The 16,856-nt window shown below is 35.1% G+C and overlaps 1 protein-coding gene and 1 non-coding gene across 4 annotated transcripts in view; one reads left to right on the forward strand and one right to left on the reverse strand.

Annotated features, from left to right (window-relative positions):
• The window catches only part of FCHSD2 (FCH and double SH3 domains 2), a 332,094-nt gene that overhangs the window by 252,059 nt on the left and 63,179 nt on the right, over nucleotides 1-16,856 (forward strand). For all 3 annotated transcript variants that reach the window (XM_073216029.1, XM_073216028.1, XM_073216030.1), the window contains exon 10: nucleotides 4,767-4,862. In XM_073216029.1, coding sequence (XP_073072130.1) covers nucleotides 4,767-4,862 — 96 coding nt within the window. The remainder of the gene's footprint in view (nucleotides 1-4,766; nucleotides 4,863-16,856) is intronic.
• On the reverse strand, nucleotides 15,122-15,228 carry LOC118973888 (U6 spliceosomal RNA). Its single transcript, XR_005063410.1, has one exon. It is a non-coding gene; the product is annotated as a U6 spliceosomal RNA (small nuclear RNA).

Consider the following 16,856-nt stretch of genomic DNA (forward strand, 5'->3'; position numbering starts at 1 on the left):
ATAGCTCTTAATATAAAAAGAGGCAAGTCAGAAGTGCCAAATGATTTCCCTCATTTGTGGAGTATAACAACGAAGCAAAACTGAAGAAACAAAATAGCAGCAGACTCAGAGACTCCAAGAAGGAACTAGTGGTTACCAAAGGGGAGCAGTGTAAGAGGGTGGGTGGGGAGGGAGGGAGAAGGGAACTGAGGGGTAGTATGTTTAGTACACATGGTGTGAGGGGTCACGGGGAAAGCAGTGTAGCACAGAGAAGGCAAATAGTCAGTCTCTGGCATCTTACTACACTGGTTGACAGTGACTGCATTGGGGTGTGGGTGGGGACTTGATAATATGGGTAAATGTAGTAACCACATTGTTTTTTCATGTGAAACCTTCATAAGAGTGTATGTCAATAGTACCTTAATAAAAAAATAAATAAATATTTTTTTTAAAAAGAGGCAAGTCAGAGGCAAGCCTCCTCATGGAAATAAATACTTCCATGCCCTACAAAAAAATCCCTGAATGCAATCAAGCATCAATTTATAGGAAATACAGAAAATAGAACACTAGAAGGACACAATCAAGAAAAGTTAGACCCTGGGAAATACCACAGAACAAAAACCCAGTTTCTTCAGCAAATAAATTTCAAGGGAGAAAAGAGATGGAGGAGGAAACCTATAGAGGAGAAGAAAGTCAAGCAACATCATCTTGTTGCACTGTAAGGGCTCTATTTTGATCCTAATTTGAAAACTCTTTTAAAAATATTAAATAATCAGGGAAAATGGACACTTACTGGTTGTTTTATAAGTATTTATTATACATTTTAATATGGATATGTTTTTTTGAAAGTCCTTGTCTTAGGATGTCAACTCTCACACTCTTTTATTCAACATAGTACTGGAGGTCCTACCCACAGAGAGAAAAAGGTATCAGATTTGGTAAGGAAAAAGTTAAACTGTCACTATGTGCAGATGACATGATATTTTACATAGGAAACCCTAAAGACTCTACCCAGAAACTATTAGAACTAATAAATGAATTCAGCAAAGTTGCAAGATTCAAAATCTTTGATTTTGCAAGATGCAAAATCTGTTGCATTCCTGTATGGTAACAATGAACTAACAGAAAGAGAAATCAGGAAAATAACTCCATTTACAATTGCATCAAAAAGAATAAAATACCTAGGAATAAACCTGACCAAGCAGGTGAAAGACCTATACCCTGAAAACTATAAGACACTCAGAAAGAAATTAAAGAAGACACAAATAAATGAAATTCTATTGTCAAAGTGGCCATTCTGCCCAAAGCAATTTACAGAGTCAGTGCAATCCCTGTCAAAACACCAACATCATTTTTCATTGAACTAGAACATATAGTTCTAAGATTCATATGGAACCACAAAAGATCCCAAATAGCCAAAGTAAACCTAAGAAAGAAGAACAAATCTGGGTGTATCACGCTCCCTGACTTCAAGCTCTACTACACATCTATAGTAATCAAAACAGTTTGGTATACTGGCACAAGAACAGACCCACAGATCAATGGAACAGTATAGAGAGCCCAAATACAAACCCACGCATCTATAATTAATATACGATAAAGGAGCCATGAATATACAATGGAGGAAAGACAGTCTCTTCAACAACTGGTGTTGGGGAAAGTGGACAAGCTATATGTAAGAGAATGAAACTGGATTATTGTCTAACTCCATACACCAAGCAAACTCAAAATGGGTCAAAGACCTGAATGTAAGATGTGAAACCATAAAGCTTTTAGAACAAAATGTAGGCAAAAGTCTCTTGAACTTAAGCATGAACAATTTTGTCCTGAACACATCTCCTCGGGCAAGGGAAACAAAATAAAAAAATGAACAAGTGGTACTACATCAAACTAAAAAGCTTCTGTACAGCAAAGGACACCATCAGTAGAACAAAAAGGCATCCTACAGTATGGGAGAATATATTCATAAATGATTTATCCAATAAGGGGTTAACATCCAAAATATATAAAGAACTCAAGACTCCTCAACACCCAAAAAACAAATAACCTGATTAACAAGTGGGCAGAAGACCTGAAGACACACTTCTCCAAAGAAGAAATTTGGACAGCCAACAGACATATGAAAAGATGCTCCACATCACTAATCGTCAGGGAAATGCAAATTAAAACCACAATGTGATAATCACCTCACACCAGTTAGGATAGCCAACATCCAAAAGACAAAAAACAACAAATACTGGGGAGGCTACAGAGAGAGGGGAACCCTCCTACACTGTTGGTGGGAATGTAAATTAGTTCAACCATTGTGGAAAGCAATATGGAGGTTCCTCAAAAAACTAAAAATAGGAATACTATTTGACCCAGTGATTCTACTCCTAGGAATTTACCTGAAGAAATCAAGGTCGCTGATTCAAAAAGACATATGCGCCCCTATGTTTATCACTGCACTATTTGCAATAGCCAAGATATGGAAGCAACCTGAGTGTCCATCAGTAGATGAATGGATAAAGAAGATGTGGTACATATACACAATGGAATATTATTTAACTATAAAAAAAGAAATCCTGCCATTTGCAACACCATGGATGGAGCTGGAGGGTGTTATGCTCAGTGAAATAGCCAGATGGAGAGACAAATAGCAAATGATATCACTCATTTGTGGAGTATAAAAACAAAGCAAAACAGAAGGAACAGAATAGCAGTGGACTCATATACACTGAGAAGGGACTAGTGGTTACCAAAGAGGAGAATTTAGGGAGGGTGGGAGGGAGAAGGGGATTAAAGGGCACTGTAATTCACAATCAATATAGATAGGTCACAGGGATAGTAGTACAGCATGGAGAAGACAATGATTGTATAACATCTTACTACGTGACAGACAGTGACTGCACTGGAGGGGGTGAGGACTTGATAATATGGGTGGAAATTGAACCACTGCATTGTGTATTTGAAACCATCATAAAATTGTATACCAATGATACTTTAAAAAAAAAAGCAAAACAGAATGAACAAAACAGCAGTAGACTCATAGACACTGAGAAGTGACTATTGATTACCAAGGGGGAGGGGTTAGGGTGGGTAGGTGGGTTGGGGAGGGGGATAAAGGGGCAAAATAATTCATAATCACAATATATTTGGTCATGGGGTAGGTAGTACAGTGTGGAGAATATAGTCAAGTGATTCTGTAACATCTTGCTATGTTGATAGATACTAACCACACTAGAGGGGGTCAAGATTTAATAACCACTGTGTTGTACATTTGAAACCAACATAAGATTGTGTATCAACAATACTTAAATTATTTTAACAAGTCCTTGTCTTGTAGATATGTTTATGGATGAAATGATATGTCTGGGACTTACTTCAAACTGTTTGGGAATGGAAGAGATATATGGTTTTATGGATGAAACAAGATTGGCTATGAGGGGATGTTTTTGAAGCTGAGTGATGGGTCCATAAGGATACATTATACTGGTGTCTCAACTTTTACATGTTTATAGCTTTCCATAACAAAATTAAAGATCTAAAAATACTGAAGTCTCCTCAAAGTTTGTTACTAGCAAGACAATCCTTCTAGCTTTTTCTGCATGGTGATTAGTGAGGCATGTAGGGCTGTGTCAAGAGCTTTAAAGCTTTACTAGCTTAAAACTGGAATCCAGAAAAAGAACACAACACATTTCCCTTTGAGATTATGTTTATTCAGCTAACTTCCCTGACCAGATTCTCCCACACACTCTTCTTCATCCTATAGTCTGGATTAAATAGCACCCTCTTTTGTGCTCTCCTAGTGTCCTCAGCATACTTCCGAGAGTATTTTAATTGTGTAACCTGTTTGGTTCTCCCAGTTTCCAGATTATAAATTCTTTGAGGATACTAACCTTGTTTATTCATCTCGATTCATCTGTATACTCCCCTTTTCTCTGCATTTAACACTGGGCCCAGTAAGCTCAACAAATGGTTGTTGAGTAAGAAATAGAGAATGACAATTGTGCTGGTAAATAAAATGCAAAACATACCTGTGCTAGTAAATAAAATGCAAAACATAGCCCCTACTTTCTCCATCTCCTTGTACACCCTTTACCTCCAGCTACAGAGCTGCTCTAAACTTTTTTCTACTTCTGCCCATCCTCTGGCAGAGGTACTAATGAGCTATAATATAATGCAAATGAATGATAAGTAAAGGTTAAGCAGAATAGAAAAATGGGTTTCTGCACAGTCAAATGTTGCTGCTTTCCACTCCTTCCCAGAGTATATAATGCAATTATTTTCAGATAGCTGTCTGTCTTGTTATGCTTTAAGATGGTAATTAGAATATAACCTCGTAGGAAAAAAAAGTACTATAAAATACTTTTGTGTGCTATGGATGGGGTTATGTGGCAGTTTCCTAGTGGATGGCAATCTCCATAAAATAGACTTTTAGGAGGCCTACAAAACTTTAAAGGTGGAGGAGACCTAAGACACTCATGTGCTTCTCTAGTTACACACACACCCCTCAGAAAAAATAGCTTTCTGGATAATAGTTATCTTCTTGCTGTCTTAAAATATTGCATATTGTCTAGTGTTAAAATCTGGGCTAGTTTCTAAACTAGGACTTTCCAAATTTAGATTCTTGAGAAAATAGGACACAAAAGTAAAATGGGGGAAAAAAAGTTTAAATATCATTTCCTTTTGACCATGTAGTGTTGGATGATTTTTCATTTTTGGAAAACAGAATAACTTTAAAATGTAATTCTTGGACATTTTAACCTAATTATTAAAGACTTAAAGATATTTTATTTTCTTTTTAGGTGGTACGGGACTATAACCTTCAGCTGTTTTTACAAGAAAATGCTGTATTTCACAAACCCCAGCCCTTCCAGTTCCAGCCTTGTGACAGTGATACCGTAAGGGAATTCCAAATTTTTCCATTTCACTTGTTCTTAAGCTACGTTTGTGCTCAATATTGTCGTTGGAAAAGATAAGTAGAAAAAGCTGAGTATGTCTCATTAATTTTATAACAAAACTGTGAGAATACACAGAAATTGTGGCATTTCTTCTTTCTAAAATATAACACCCAGTATCTTTATGCTAATAACAACTTTCTATTAAATATGGTGAAGTTATAAGACAAGTTATTGAAAATCTGAAAACTAATCTGAGGGAAGAAGAAAAAAATATTCAATAACATTTTTTTCAATTCAAATATAAATTATACTTCTTGTCCATAAAACTTTTCTCTGTGGCTAAATTTTAACTAGAAGAGAATAAATAAGTAGAATAATGAATATGTGTTCACAAATATTTTGGCTGGCCTTATAAAATCTTACAGGCCCTTTATAATTACAAATTGTCAATTTTTGAAAAAGCAGACATTAATCATACATTTTTATCCTTGGGTTTGTGAAAAATGTTTGCCATTATTTGAATTTTTTAAAAGAGGAAATGAAATGCTATTTGATAACGTAAAAAAGATATTTAATTTCTACGAAATGAGAAAGTGCATGTTGACATATTTAGCTCATTCTTCCAATGTAGGAAAGCCAAGAGGGTAGTCAAATTATATTCATAAACATTTAGTAATGTATATAATTACTAAATCACTATGTTGCAGTATATATTGTATACCAATTATATTCCAATAAAAAATTGTATTTATAAGGTCTTTTGATAAACCTAGAATCAGAACCGGGGGAGTTTGATATCAGAGTTTTATGGTATCCATTTAATAGAAAATTTTGCTGGAGATATCTTCATTGCTTTTCTTACATTTTAAGTAGCCCTGTTAAATGGCTAAATAAAGAATTAAGGAAATCAGCATTTACCTCTAGATTGTAGCCCTTGCTTGCCCTTTATAATAGTGTCTGTTTTTATCAGCTTTTGTTTAATGACTCAATGACATTGTTCTATAATTTGACTTCTTTGAAATTGGATGGGATGAAACAGCATTAGAAGGTATAGGGTATGGACAAGTTTGCCAAACTTGATTTAAAATTATGACTAATTTGAGATTGTTTATCTTTACCCATTCTTCTCAGAAAAATCAGAATAACAATAACTCTTTCACTTACCCAAAGCCCAACTACAATCCTAAATCCTTCTTTGTTCTAGACACTGTACTAAATATTCTTAGCTGTGTGTCCTGTTTGCATTTAAGTTCTAACTATGCTGTTTTCTGTCCTTGTGCAATCTTTACTGGGCAGAGTTTAAAAGCTGCCCAACTGGTGGATATTGAGCTCTCCCCTGTCAGTGCTCTGAGAATGACCATAGCTGAGGTATATGGGGGTGTGGGTCAAGGGTGGGAGGGATGGGATGTGTGGGTTTGCATGTTGTTAATGAAGGGTGGGACCTGGCATTGGGATGAAAGTTTTAAGGTGTGTGTGTGTGTGTGTGTGTGTGTGTGTGTGTGTGTGTGTGTGTGTGTGTGTAAATGGAGGTATAAGGAGCCCCTGTATGCAAAAGTTGGGGCTATTTTCCCTTATAATTAGGGAGTTCCTTTCCTTTTTATAGTGAAAAGATTGAGCTTCTCATTTTTCCTCTTCTTTGAGGCACTTTAGTTTTCCTCAGCAGGAGAGCTAGAAAGAACCTCAGAGTTAATCATGTCTTTATTAAAGGGGAAACTGAAGCCTAGCCAGGAAAAGAGACCTGTCCAGAATCACACAATGAATTATTGCCACATTACTGCCCTGTTTGCAATCTTAATGTTCTTTTTACATGCTACTTTGTTTTCTGAGAAGAAATGTTCAGCACTTGGGGAGCAACTTATTTTTTCATAATAAGGAAAGATGAAAGCCCATATTTGATAAAGTCAACTGTTGAAAAAGATTGTTAACCATTGAAAAAAATCCTTAGAATAGTCATTTTGAAAATGTTTTTAAGTACAAAGTATTTTTGTGTGTAATTTTTGTTTTGTTGTAAATTAAATAGTATTGATGGTGAGAGAGAAGTTAAACATCACAAATAGAAGTTGCAACTAGGTTTTGTGTTTGAGTTTTATATGTGGTAGTTTATGGAGAACTATAGGATATTTTCAAGTAGGATGGTCATATAATGAGGTCCATTGCAGATGGATTCCCCTTGCAAAACAGTATTATTCCTTAATTTTATTTTGGATTTATAATTTGACTTAGGAATTTTGAACTACTTATGAATTTAACACATTCATTTTTCATTCACTCAATAGATACTTTTTATATAACTTTCATATGCCCTTGCCTTACACAAAGAAGGGTATTCAATAAATATTTAATCAAAATTGAGGAAAGTATATTTAGGAAAGCCATAGGACTTTTAAAGTTACTACCATGATAAAATATAACTTACTTTCTTCTGAATTTTTATTTTTGGTATCATTAATGTACACTTACATGAACAACATTGTGGTTACTAGACCCCCTCCATCATCAAGTCCCTACCACATACCCCATTACAGTCACTGTCCATCAGCATAGTAAGATGCTATAGAATCACTACTTGTCTTCTCTGTGCTATAGTGCATTCCCCATGTTCCCCCACCCCCACATTATGTGTGCTAATAGTAATGCCCCCTTTTCCCCTTATCCCTCCTTTCCCACCCATCCTCCCCAGGCCCTTTCCCTTCTGTTAGCCCACTCTTGTGTTCTGTGAGTCTGCTGCTGTTTTGTTCCTTCAGTTTTTTCTTTGTTCTTATACTCCGCAGATTAGTGAAATCATTTGGTACTTGTCTTTCTCCACCTGGCTTATTTCACTGAGCATAATACCCTCTAGCTCCATCCATGTTGTTGCAAATGGTAGGATTTGTTTTCTTCTTATGGCTGAATAATATTCCATTGTGTATATGTACCACATCTTCTTTATCCATTCATCTACTGATGGACACTTAGGTTGCTTCCATTTCTTGACTTACTGTAAAAAGTGCTGTGATAAACATAGGGGTGCATCTGTCCTTTTCAACCTGGGCTCCTGCATTCTTAGGGCAAATTCCTAGGAGTGGAATTCCTGGGTCAAATGGTATTTCTATTTTGAGTTTTTTGAGGAACCTCCATACTGCTTTCCACAATGGTTGAACTGGCTTACATTCCCACCAGCAGTGTAGGAGGGTTTCCCTTTCTCCATATCCTCGCCAACATTTGTTGTTGTTTGTCTTTTGGATGTTGGCCATCCTAACTGGTGTGAGGTGATATCTCATTATGGTTTTAATTGGCATTTCTCTGATGATGAGTGATGAGGAGCATCTTTTCATGTGCCTGTTGGCCATCTGAATTTCTTCTTTGGAGAAGTGTCTGTTCAGATCCTCTGCCCATTTTTTTTTTTTTGAGACGGCATCACTCATATTTATTGATCAAATGGTTGTTAACAACAATAAAATTCTGTATAGGGGACTCAATGCTCAATGTACAATCATTAATCCACCCCAAGCCTAATTCTCGTCAGTCTCCAATCTTCTGAAGCATAACGGACAAGCTCTTACATGGTGAACAAGTTCTTACATAGTGAATAAGTTCTTACATGGTGAACAGTACAAGGGCAGTCATCACAGAAACTTTCAGTTTTGATCACACATTATGAACTATAAACAATCAGGTCAAATATGAATATTTGTTTAATTTTTATACTTGATTTATATGTGAATCCCACAATTCTCCCTTATTATTATTAGTAGTAGTAGTATTATTTTTAATAAAATGCTGAAGTGGTAGGTAGATGCAAGATAAAGGTAGAAAACCTACCTTTTAGATGAACAGGTGTTCATCTAATTTAGATGAACAGCAAATTTAGATGAACAGGTGTGTGCCTGTAGACTAAGTGTTAATCCAAGCTAGACAAGGACAATAAAACATCCACGGATGCAGAAGATTTCTCTCAAAACAGGGGGGTTGAGGTTCTAAGCCTCACCTCTGTTGATCCCCAATTTCTCACCTGATGGCCCCCCGGCAACTGTGCCTGTCTTAGGTTGTTCCTCCCTTGAGGAATCTTATCCGTCTCTGGCTAACCAGTCATCTTCCGGGGCCATACAGGGAAATGTAAAGTTGGTAAGTGAGAGAGAGGCAATATTGTTTGAAAAGGTTAGCTTTTTACTTCTTTGCAGATTTATGCCCTGTGGCTTTTATGCCCAGTATTTGTCTTGAGGTATCTTTACCACTTGGAAGAATTATGATACTCGGTAAATTCGATATGAGGCACGGATTCTATTTAAGGATTGTAATTAGAAAGGAAGAAGAAAAGCTATAGGAGTAGCAGACGGAAGATAACATGGGAAGATTGATTATTTCTTTGACATATCTTCCTGTAGAGTAACTTAAGCATGTATAAGTTTTAAACTACTAATTAAATTGCGTACACACATTAACATATAGGAATACAGTTACATAACCAAAGCAGACCTATAATTACCAGCCATCTCCAGTGAAACCAAGAAAACCAGTTAGGCATCCTAGGCATTTGTGAAAACTTATCTATGATATGGTGGATATTGTCCGACTGAACTTGAACAGTCTGAGAGAAATCAGACAAATTAAAACAACCCATTCCTGGGGACTGTTCACATCCCATATGTTCTTTTAACAGTAGATAGTCTGTAGTCGTAAGATTTTGGAGTGCTACAACTTGCACTTCTCTTAATTCTTGGTTGAGTTCCAACAGTATAGATCCAGTCAAATTTGTTGTTTTACTGTATGCACAGGCCTGCTTAGATATCTCCTTCTTCATTCCAATGGCAAGTCCAGAAACCAGTGGGATGAATGCAGCTACAACTGCAGCATCGCCTGGATCTTTGTTGAGGTTTTTTTGGTGATCATCTGCTGGTATGACTCTTCCAGAGAGTGCTGATGTTGGAAGTTCTTCTTCATATCGTATCTTAGTTCATTTTCTGGGTAGCCAAATTAGGCTTTGATCTCTGCTCTGCCCATTTTTTAATTGGGTTATTTGCTTTTTGTTTGTTGAGGTGCATGAGCTCTTTGTATATTTCAGATGTCAACCCCTTGTTGGATATGTCATTTATGAATATATTCTCCCATACTGTAGGATGCCTTTTTGTTCTACAGATGGTGCCCTTTGCTGTACAGGAGCTTTTTAGTTTGATATAGTCCCACTTGTTCATTTTTGCTTTTGTTTCCCTTGCCCGGGGAAGATATGTTCATACAGAAGTTGCTCATGTTAATATTCAAGAGAGTATTGCCTATATTCTTCTGAATATTTTTATATGCTATCTTAAAATGTAAAAAAAATGGACTTACCCATTTCAAATTGCAGTATTCTCCCTGAAAAAGTCCCAAATGTCCAGGTGAAAATGTATAGTCCCAATATTACCACTGAAATTTAATTAAAGCTTGAAATTATTGTACCTTTTGGGGGTTATTTGGCTTGTATTTCATTACCTGCTGATGAATAAAAATTCCTTTTCATTTTATTTTAATATATGATTATTTTACTCATGCTTTAGGATGATATACCAAAAGGAACTGGCCAAAATGATTTTATAAAGCCACAGTTATGTCCATTCTGTGCAGCCATAGAATTAAATTGAGAATCTTAATATTTACCATAAGATAGTTACAAGTGACAGTGATAAGTAGCAAGTTTTGTCTGATATAGTGACTTAGTAGCTGTCTCATGGTTAATACCGAAAGATTCCTTTGTCTATATTCCATATAAGGTTATTGATTTCTAAAGTGTCTTACCTTTTTATCCTCAAATGCCATTTTTCAGATGATACCAGAAAGTTAAAAATCCTTTCTTGAAAGAGCAAAGTGCACATTTTTTTGCTTAAATTTAAAGTTTTTAATGCAAGGTTATTCTGAGAAGGATATGAAAATATGCTAACATTCCCCTTCTCCCCCAAAAGAGGGATACTTTAGGAGAATTGATGAATACATTTGTTACGAATTCAATATTGGAGAGTTATTCAGCTGTCACATGGGTCATACTTATGTGAGATTCGTACAGGTGTTATGCAATGAAGTCATGGGCTTTGGAGTCAAATCCTAGCTGTGCTATGTGCTAGCTGTGTTTATTTTATTTTTTTATTTATGTATATTTAACCTCTCTGATCCAGCCTCCTCATATATAAAATGACTACCTTATTGGGTTTGAAATTAAATGAGATACCTAAGCATTTGATTCAATGCCTGGCACAGAGTAGATAAAGAATAAATGCTAACTGCCTTTTTTCCCCCCTTATCTTTCCATGAGACAATGTATTTCATTTTTTAAGGTTTTTCCCAGTTGCTACAAGAAATATCAAAATGTCATATATAGAAGACATTACGAAGATTATGAAATATTGTAAGACTTTTGCAGTCATGGTCCCCAGCTCTCAACTCATTTAGTGAGTGGACCTTTGAAAGTCCTTTGGAATTTCTGCTCTCCTGTTTTATTCCACAATGTAGGTCTCATCAACCTCTCTTTATTAGCAGTTCATAAGCCTAAAAGGCAATTTGTGTGGAATTAACAGTAGCCAAGAGTAAACAATTAGTATCCATTCTTATTACTCTTATCATAAGTATATAACTTATACTTTTGAGCACCTCTTGCCTACATGTATCTCAGTGTGTCTCCCTTCTATTACTAGAACTAGTGATGTGTGCCTGTAAAGGGCATTTCCTCACATCCTGTGAAAAAGGACAAAGTCAAGCTAGAATGGGAAACAATATGGGAAACATGCACGTCTGCAAAACTTAGATAAGTATGACCTATACAGGCAGGAGACACATAAGGAAACTTTTTCCCCAAATTTCTGGTGATGATGAGAATACCCTTCCCATTTTACCTTCCCTAAACTTCCAATAGTAAGATCTTCACAGATATCAAAATCTTAACATTAAATTTCTGATATTTGGTCTTTTCCTATTACTTTAGCTATTAGTTCTGATATTCCACTTTCTGTAAATTTATAGTTCTATTAAGTAAAATGACCACTTGCTTATAATAAAGGGCTTTTGCATATTGAAGTTTTGCTTAACTGGGGCATTTTATGCATCTATTAAAAATATTCATAGAATATGTAAACCAAACCAACATGCTGTACACCTTAAACTCATACAGTGATGTACGTCTATTATTTCTTAATAAGACTGGTAACAAATATTTAGCAAAAATTGCCCTTCTCTGTAAAGGACTATATGGGGTCGCTATACCATGCAGAGAATTTACATGAAAATTCTCATTGTTCTGATTGGCTCTTTCTGCTGATGGAAATCTTGTGTTGCATATAGCATTGGTTTATAAACATGAAAGTGCTATAATAGAGAATTTGTGGAAAATCCTCCTCCTGGATAAATAGATACCATCCATATACAAATCTACAAAAATAAAAGGCTCTGATTATGGACATGAGTGTTGCTTTCCAGAATCAGCAGCACTGACAGTCAGGTGTTCACAGGGCTCTGTCAATAGATCTTCAGTCTTTCAAAAGGACTTACTTGCTTTTCACAGGAAATGTACCATCTATATAATAGATCTTTCTCCTGGTTTGGTGCTTTTTCTAACTGTCCAGACATATCCAGAGCTTTCTGTAAATGCCTTGGTAATGTACTGACATAAAAGAGCCTGGAAGTTAACTTTTTTACCTAGCATATTATAGCTCTTAAAACAAAGTTTCTGTATGATCTACAAAAATAAAGGCATACTCCTCATGTGGCTATTCCATCCAGTCATGCCTCTGGATGTGTCTAGGTGTCAGACAGAAGGTTTTTTGTTATTTCTTGTTTTGCTTTCATGTCATTACTCATGGACATATTTTTCTCTTAGATTTACCTTTGATATTCTAAGCCTATACTGGAGAACTGTGCTTCTTCTCAGAGTTCTCACTATTTCCTCTCCCAAGCCTTACTGGAATTGCATATCCTTTTCCTCAGCTGCCCAAAGGTTTCCAGAAATATCCAAAAGCTCAAGCTACACTAATTGTCCTCCAGTTTGCTCCCCTGAGAGACTAGGTACACCCAACCTGGTAAATCCAGGTGAGTTGCTGCTTTTCCTTTTAGTCAAAATGCTGCTATCTAAGCATAGTCAGAATAAGTTCAATTATGGCTAATAAGGAACAATGTTCCACTTCTTTCCAAGGTGTGTGATATATTTAAAATACATGACTTAGAGGTCCACAAGTTCCTATCAAAAGCCTTCGGGTCAGATTAGATGTGTTTCAAATGTCAGAATGTTTTAAGTTTTAGAAAGGTGATCCATATACCATATATTGTGTAAGACCCTGAGCAAGGTATGGGGAAGGACACCATGATCAAACACAGTACTTTTTACAGTAAAACATTTGGCTATTCATACTACATGAAATAAATAAAAACTATAAATAACCTCTTTTTAGTTCAAGTCAAATTTTGCCACAAATGAGTTGTGGCTCCAAATTTACTCCAAAGCCTATGGCTTTCAGAGCATTTTGCTTTCAAAATTACAGGATTGTGAACCTGTGTAAACATGAGTATTAGGGACACAAAAATAACCTGCAAAGATCCAGATGCTTTTTACTCAAAGAGGCCTTTTTAGAACAAATAATAATAAACTTTCTTGAAATAATTAATAATACATTATTAAATTTCATGAAGAATAAGAGATAAAATATTTAACACAATACTTATTCTACCAAGAAACCGAGAAATGCAAGTAGTATAAATCCCTTGAATATGGATTAATAACTAGATGGTTCCTGGCACATGACATTGGCTTGACAACCCTAACATCTTTTTTTGAAATTGTGTTGAAATGCTAGTGTTTTACTATGTTAGTGGTTTTCATTCATGATACATGACTATCTAATTTACTCTCTTTCAATGGTAGTATTCTGGTTATAATCTTAAAAAATAATGACAGTGTTTCTTGTGTACAAATCATCTTTTCTATCCCTGTTTACTTTGCCCATATGGTCACATGTGCAAATACCTATCTGAACCTTGTATGCCCTGTGTTAATCTTAAAATGTACTGAAATCATGAGAGAATAATTAAGGATAAAATAGTTAAGATGACTTAAAGACTAATAACTATATAAAAAATACTGTAATGTTGATTTCTTTAGTATAGTCCTTTAAAGTTATTTAGTAACTGAATATATCTTGAAATGACCGTTTTAATATATTCTTTAAAAAAAAATGTGGGAATTTTTTAAAATGTGACATTGCTAGGCTCTGAAAGCCTTCTTAAACTCACTTGAAATAGTTCAGCTTTTTTTTTTTAAAACAAAATTAAATCAGAAGATGTCTTACCTCCAAGTAAAAGCCTAATCAAAATTTTGTTCAAAGGAAATTTGTATTTTAGCCATGTCTTTTTCAACATTACACTGCCTCTGTCTGTTACAAATATTAGCATTAGCTTAATAACAGTTAGTAAGACAATATGGTCATTTTAAGATAAAAAGGAATTTGAAGTCAAAGAGATCTCAATATAAGCTCTAGATCCATCACTTACTGGCCAAGTGGCTTAGGGAAAGATACCCTTTCTGACCCTAGTTTTCCACACCTATAAATTCAGAATCTCTATTAGATTGTTTTGATAACTGAATGAAATAATGCATGTAAAGCAGTTAGCACAGAACTTAAATATTCAATAAATGATACTCTTTTTCCAAATCAACATAGCTTTATAATTTTCTAGTTATAAAGAAAGCATAACCAGTGATAACAGTTTGGTCAGTATCCTTCTGAGTGTCTCCCTACAGGAACATACTTAAGTACATGTGGATACACAAGTAAATACTTTCTATTAGTAGATTTATAGTACACAGACTTGAATTTAAACGTTTTTTTTCCTCAGTCAACATTATGTCATGTATGTCATGGATATTTAATATTTATAATAGCTATATTCCTTGTCTTAAAAATTTGACATCCTGTACTTCCCATCAAATAGTTTGTTTTTATATTGTTCATCTCCACTACCTCCTAAAATTATACCCTGTCTTGAATTTTAAATTCCAAGTAAAGTAAAATTATGTTCTAAAGATATTTAAAAAAATTTTTACAGAAGCACTTCTGCTTTTTGATTAGGTGAGGCCCTCAGATAATGCTGAAAAGAAATGTGGAGCTCGGAGCAGTAGCAGTATAGTATGGGTATAGCATGGGTCTCTTATCCAGAGGAACACAATATTCCCACTGCTTCAGCCAAAGCATGAGCCTGTTCTCTCAAAATTAATTGCAACACTAGTAAGAATCTGAGATTTCATTTTTTCTTTTCTTTTTTTTTTTTTAAATAGGGAACGCTTCACAAATTTGCGTGTCATCCTTGTGCAGGGGCCATGCTAATCTTCTCTGTATTGTTCCAATTTTAGTATATGTGCTGCCAAAGTGAGCACGATTTCATTTTATCTTCAGGTAAGGAAGTTGAGGCTCAGAGGAGGTTAGTGAGAATAATACAGCTAGGCCTCTTTGGGGGGAGCACATACACTTACACAAGGTAAATGTATTTGAGGAATAAATGTACTTCAAGTGTCAATGGCTATTTTTCAAGGAACAAATACATTTCATAAAATAAAAGTTATAAAAATCCCTTAATTTGGATATTCAAAAAAATTTCCTTCCTGAGTCATCCATTTTGAATGGATTTTGTGGTGGGAATTTAAACATGAAAAGGGAGACCTTTTATTGTACAAGTAGGAGAGGGCTCTTAATCCTAAAGTCAGCTTTGAGATCCTGTATTAAAATGTGTGGCTCTCAGTAAATTAGTTCCCTTTCTCTTCTATTCACTGTTCTTCCCCACATAAAATCATCCTTCCTACATCAGGTAGAAATTGATTATAATGCAGTGTGTGAATTTTCTTGTCACCTCCAAAGGTACCATTCTGATATTCTGGTGCTTGGCATTCACTTGAAAATTAGGACATTAGGTTATATTCTACGTACTATGTACTACATACAGGTCCTTCTGAGTATATTAGGCACAGCACTAGATGCCAGAGATGCTCAGATTAAGATACTGTTCAGATCCTCAGACTGCCTGAAGACAGTTGGGAAAACAAACATGCAGCAATCACAGTGTAATGTGATACTTGTCTGGCAGTAGCCACTCACTTAATTTCTAACAAATGAATAAAATAATAAAATGGAGGTATGTCAAAAGTGAAAGAGCCCCTGAATCTATCTGAAAAAATCGGAGATTTCACAGAGAAGGTAGCACTTTACCTGAGACTTGAAGAATGACTAGGAGTTTGTGGACAAAACAAGATTAAGAAAGTTACTCCACGAGAGGAAACAGTACTCAAAAAACTATAGGTTTATGTTTAGATAGATTGACATTTATTTTCCAGGAAAACACCCATTTGCTCCAGAAATTTTTTTTCTCAAACTTGCATGATTTCTAAAAACTGATGATTCCAAAGATCCAAGAATCACATTTAGCTGACCTAATTTAACAAATACCCAAAATGACACAGACAAATGAAAAACTACCTACAAAGTTAATAGCAAAGTCCTTTCATGGAATTTCTCTTCAGTTTATAATTTATTTGAGTTATTTCTGTGCTACTATTATTCTGAGAATTGCTGTTGTTAAATTGCTATTATTATATATACCTCTTTCAAATAATTAAGTTAAATAAGTGAACTTTCCAGAGATAAGCTGCAGTGCTATTTGATACTTGATTTTTAAATTCTCAGTCTGTTTTGAGAAGATGAAAGTGTTGTTTTTGTGTTTAATAACATACATGTTAATATTCCTTTATATGTTTCAACTGCATTTTTAAGAGGTTAAGGAAAAGTGTTAAAAGAATCTAAACATTAAATTAGCTAGTATTTTAAAAAGAAGTAGTGACAGTTCCATTGTTGGAATCAACCACTGCTAATAGCACCATCTTAAATTAGGTAATGATCTACACTAGATCCTGACATATTGATCTTTAATAGTGAAGGTGGCATTAGAACATTACCCTCTGTATTGTTTAACATCCTGGGCTGTGTTTGCCTTGTATGAAATTCTCGTTTGTCT

Source organism: Manis javanica, chromosome 11, assembly GCF_040802235.1.
Source record: "Manis javanica isolate MJ-LG chromosome 11, MJ_LKY, whole genome shotgun sequence".
NCBI classification, from domain to species: Eukaryota; Metazoa; Chordata; class Mammalia; order Pholidota; family Manidae; genus Manis; species Manis javanica.